Below are 5,295 nucleotides of genomic sequence, written 5' to 3' on the forward strand. Positions count from 1 at the left end.
GTTACTCTTGGTAACCCACACTGACTCTTGGTAACCCACACGGACTCTTGGTAACCCACACTGACTCTTGGTGACCCACACTGGCCTTTAGCGACCCACACTGACTGATTGTGACCATCCCTGTCTCCAGGTGGAGGACGAGATGATTCAGTGCGTGGTGTGTGAAGATTGGTTTCATGGCAGGGTGAGTCCTGTTAACATTAACCTGACTAATGCTGACGTTCAGGAAGCTTGAACTAATTCTCTAGCATTAGTTAGTGGACTAACTAACTAGGCTACTTTGAGGTTTTGCTCATTTCTATGTTTTTTATCTTGTGTAAAAATGTTTTATCTTTAACCCATGGCTTACATGTAACTGCTAACTGTTAACACTGTGTTTTCTGTTAGCTAACTCAGTGTTAGTTGAATATCTCTAAACTGACTCTTCGTTAGCTTTCTGTGCTAGCTAAAGCTAATGCCAGCACTAGTGTTAGCTGTTGTTTGCTCAGGTTAGCATTAACTGATGACCCGGTTCTGCAGCATCTTGGCTCGTTGGTTCCAGACTGTGTGGGGTCCCAAGAGATGATCTGTGAGTCCTGTATGAACCAGAACCCGTTCCTCTGGATCTATGCAGATCACCTGGCAGGTAAGTGCTACAAGTGGACCACAACTTTTTGTTATTTACCTGCTGTCTGTGAACCACTTGTGTTGTCTTGTATCAGCAGCTGTAGATCATGTGACCCAGGACGCCAAGGATGTCGAGGGCAGGGGGGGGCATGTTGGCATCTACCTCCCTGATAACCGCACTGATGTCATCGAGTCCACCAGCAAACGAGTCCGTGGAGAGCCGGAGCCAAACTGCAGACTGGAAGAGCTGCAAAAAATAAGTCAGAACAGAACCAGGACTGGGGCTGTTTTCTGGCCCTCCACGTGGCGTTCCAAACTCTGCTGCTGCAGCAGTTGCCAGGTAACTGCTGATGCCGTCTGGACTCTGTGTCAACCTCTCTGTTGACCTCTGTGTCGACTTCTGTGTTGACCTCTGGGTTGACCTATGTGTTCACATATATGTCGACCTCTGTGTGCCTTCAGGAGCGTCTCTCTGAAGCTCAGCTGAACTTCCTGTTCGACGAGTTGGACACAGTCCAGGCGTACGAGAGACGAGGACAAAACAAAGACCAGAACCAAGGAGGCCACGATCCACTCATGTTGGCACTGGACAATCTGAACCGAGTCCAGCAGCTGGAGATCATTCATGGTACTGAACCAGGACTAGAACCAGGACCAGAACAGAGCAGATTTTTAACTTTAACCCTAATTAGTCAGTTCCAGAAAGTCAAGAACCAGAGTTTTCTCTGTTTCCTCAGGTGATGTCATGCGCCTGAGGTTGAATACTTGGTACCGTCAGTACCGAGTATTCAACCTTTTTAATGATGAGCCGTGTCAATTCTTGGTAGAACTGATGGTGGCAGTAGTAGAGTAGTCGGTGTCACTGTAGAAAAAAGAACGACTGAAAACATCACCTCACCTCACCCATGTAGAAGGAGTCGTGAATGGAGAGCAGTTATAAATCCACAAGTTCGCAATCGGTTCCTCTGAATTTCTCAAACCAAAGGAGGAAACAGTTGAGGAACTCGGTGGACCACCTACGGATCGTTACCACCAGTTGATTGAAAAATTCTAGGTGAGTTAGTTTTACTATCATGTTTACATAATGTTAAACCTGAATAAGAGGCGTGGCTTTCTAGTACTGGTAGAGTGGCTAATCCTGAGTTGAACAGACAACTTTATAACCTCGTTTTATTTGAAGTCAAACTTTGTTTTTTCTCTCTACAGTATCAATCAGAAGATGATGACTCACACACAGACCCACCAACCATCACAGCCACTGCGGTACCGTGTGGTTTGTTTTTATGACCAGGAGACAATAGTTCACTGTTGTTATTTTTTAATGTAAGCTAACTCTTAGTAGCTGCTACTGCCGTTTAAATTTTGTGCAGTAAGATGTTGGAGCACAGTGATCCTGATTACTGACAGTTTTTAATAAAGTTGTGAATTTAAAAGTACATGTGTTCTGTTTTTGTGGTATTAACAACTGAAATTCTGGTATTGTACCAGCCCTAAAACCAGATTTTACCTGGGCTGGTTTGGTACCATAACCTGGAGTATTAGTTAATTATTACTGTTACTATTAAAAGACTAAGTAGACAAATACACTGTTTAAAATACTACACCTAACGTGGACAATCGAACTGAAACCAGGATCTGAAAATCTGGAATCAGGTAAAACTCTAAACTAGAAAATAAAATATTCAACATTTCCTCAACCTTGGTGACGCAGCGAACAATGTGTGTGTGTGTGTGTGCTGGTGTTACTGGTCAGTGATGTTGATCAAACAAGAACCAAGTCTTCAGTTCATGGTTTTGAAAGTTGTTACTTTTCAACTCTTAGTGTCTAATGTTAAAGTTTGATCCGACCTTTGACTGTTGACGACCTGTACCAAGCAGATCCCACTATCCTCAGTTTTAACATCGATATTTTCCACTTTGTTTTTCAGGGTACAACGACATGAAGTCGGAGCTTAAGGACTTCTTGCAGGGATTTGTAGCTGAAGGAAAGGTCAGTGACCTCCTGACCCCCTGACCTCATGATGTCATTAGAGATGTCACTAATGTCTTTTCTTACACAGGTTGTGACCCCGGACGACATTCGTCAGTTTTTTGAGCAACAACAGAGTCGTAAGAGACGGCGAGTAGATGCTGGACCTTTCTGACATCACTTCCTGTTTCATGTTTGTGCAACAATAAAACAAGTCATTCTTAAGTCTTAAAGATCAATGATTGGTTTTCTGTGACTCCTGGAACAACTTGCTCCTTATCTACAAACAGAAATACTCCAGAGTGTGGTAGTATGTGTAAGTTTAGTCATTCCAAATTGAGAGAAAAAAAAGAATGAACTGAGATGATATGAGGTCCTTGATCAGACCGTACAGTGTGAGTACATAAATCGTGAGCTTTGTCCGTACATCACTCGTACGGTTTGTGATGGTATCAACGACATGATTTTCAAAAATCATACAGTGTATGCCCGGCCTAAGTAGAGGAGCAGATTACTCCAACTGCCCTCACCTCCATCCGGGGCTTCACCTCGGTCACCACTCCCACTCCCAGGAGGGAGACTCCTGCAGCTGAGCGCTAACCTCCGCCGCATTGTGTATTTCATGTATTGACGTCATATGTTTGTCCTATATTTCCATTCTACCACTCTACTGTGAATATAACTGTGTGGAGAAGAGTGATACAGTCCAGGGAGGGGTGATAACAGTTGGAGGGGGGTGGTGATACAGTCTATAACAGTGTGGGGGAGGTTCGTAGAGGCTAAATATATACGTCAATATTATAATAACTATCTCTCCTCTACTTCGGGAATTTTACCTTTTTCACGGTGGGTCTTGGAACAGAACTACCCCTATAGGAGAGGGACCACTGTATATATGGTTGGTAGTTGAAATGCTTGAACAGATGATTTAAATGTAGTCACATGTTTTACTTTTTGGCTACTTTTATATTTTAATTCTTTTTCATGAAAGTCATAGTAATTTAAGTCCTTGTTGTCATTTTTGACATCCCAGAATAAGATTTTATTTTTAGTTCTTAGTGTAGTGAAGGTTGTACACACACCTTAGTTAGCCTCCCCTAGCTCCTCCCTAGCTCCTCCCTAAACCCATCCCTTAGCCCCACCCCCTTACTCAGGTGTAGTATATAAGGCCTCCAAATGGCTCAGTTCTCTCTCTGACTGCTGCCTGGTGAGGGTCTCTGTGCTTGTTCAGGTAGGTTGTGTACTGGTTCTTCTCTTCTGTTCTATTCTTTGTTAGTTTTGTCCTCTTCCCTCCATTTTCTGTGTGTTAATTTCCTCTTTTGTTTGGCCTGGTTACTTTCTTTGGTTAGGGTTAAGCTAAAGCTAACCTTGTTATCATATTTTCTTTGAGTTTGTATGTTGATTTGTGGTGTTGTAAATTATTAACTTTGTTGTTGGTTTTGTTAATTTTGTGCTTTTTTTTTTGTGTTTCTGTTTTAATTTTTTATTTTTATTGTGGCCTTGGTGTTGTGATGTGGCAGGCTCGGCCTTGTGGTTGGGACCCCACTCCTGTTAGGTCCACCTACAGGCCTGAGCTGAAGCCTCTTAGCTGTTAGCTTCTTTGGTTTTTGTCAAATGAGGTGCTTTCATCTAGTGAAGTTGGCCTCTCTGCGCCTCATGTTGAAGAAGTGGCTCAGATGCAGCTAGTTAGCAGTGTTCTAATGGCGGTGCTGCCCCTACAGGCCTGAGCTGAAGCCTGTTAGCTGTTAGCTGTTGGTTGCTTTGGTCTTGTTTCCTTTGGGCACAGAGCTTGAGTTGTGGAAACGCCATTAACGCTAGCGAAGTAGTGTAGGATTAAAATGTAAACCTAATGTGACTAAATGTAAACTGTGTGGCTGTTTTTAATGTTGTCATAATGTCATTATTTAAAACTCTTTATTTAACAGAGTGGCTATTTTAATTTTAATTTGGTTCTTAGTGTTTTTGCTGTGATCTTTTTCTTTTTTTGTATAACAAACGAGTTATAAAACCTGTCTTTCGTTTATGGTTTTTACTTTGATCATTTGATTTATTTTTTTTTTAATTTTTTTTTGCTGTGGGTTTTTTATATTTATGAAGAACAATTTGTGGCTTAATTGTTAAAAAGATTCATTTTTTTTTTATGGTCCAATCCATTAAAAATAGTGTTTTTTTTTTTTGTCTTTTTTTACTCTTTAAAATTTTTTTCTTTTTTTTTTTTTAATACAAACACTGAGGTTTTTGTCTTTGTGGTGACAACTGTTTTATTTATTTATTTTCCTCACAGAATCTTTTTTTTTTTTTTTTTTTTTTTTAGATTGTGGTAGTTATTTTTTGTGTACAGCTTATTCCTTTTAATTGTCAGGTTTTTGTATTATGTAAAATCATTGTCTTGGTATATATTGCTATGATTTATTTGATTGTGGTTATATTTATAATTCTTTTTTTTGAAGGTGTCAAATAAAAAAAAAATCTTATTTTCATTTGTTTGTGGTTCTGTTGGCTGATATATATCTATCTTTCTCATATATTATATATATTATCATACATATCATATCTCTATAGATATCATATGTCTATCTATAGATATATTATAGATTTCTATATGTATTGTTTATATTGTAAACAATATCTTCTTTTTCTTTCAGCTTTGTTTTTTTTTTTTTTTTTCCCTCTCAGTGTTTGCCACACCAAATCTGATTTCCATCTCTCCCTGTTCTCTG

At 40.0% G+C, this 5,295-nt stretch overlaps 1 protein-coding gene across 6 annotated transcripts in view; it reads left to right on the forward strand.

Moving 5' to 3' along the window:
- The window catches only part of LOC103381373 (putative E3 ubiquitin-protein ligase UBR7), a 5,569-nt gene extending 2,755 nt beyond the window's left edge, over positions 1-2,814 (forward strand). For 3 of the 6 annotated variants that reach the window (XM_008313684.3, XM_008313685.3, XM_008313686.3), the window contains exons 6-11: positions 131-184; positions 520-625; positions 702-946; positions 1,069-1,234; positions 2,535-2,596; positions 2,667-2,814. In XM_008313684.3, coding sequence (XP_008311906.1) covers positions 131-184; positions 520-625; positions 702-946; positions 1,069-1,234; positions 2,535-2,596; positions 2,667-2,750 — 717 coding nt within the window. In that variant the 3' untranslated portion in view covers positions 2,751-2,814. Of the gene's footprint in view, positions 1-130; positions 185-519; positions 626-701; positions 947-1,068; positions 1,235-1,343; positions 2,380-2,534; positions 2,597-2,666 lie in introns of those variants that run through there. The other 3 variants (XR_003050134.1, XM_025056940.1, XM_025056941.1) reach the window with 3 other exon arrangements.
- Positions 2,815-5,295: the final 2,481 nt, after the last annotated feature.

The sequence above is a fragment of the Cynoglossus semilaevis genome, chromosome 7 (assembly GCF_000523025.1).
Source record: "Cynoglossus semilaevis isolate Cse_v1.0 chromosome 7, Cse_v1.0, whole genome shotgun sequence".
NCBI lineage: Eukaryota > Metazoa > Chordata > Actinopteri > Pleuronectiformes > Cynoglossidae > Cynoglossus > Cynoglossus semilaevis.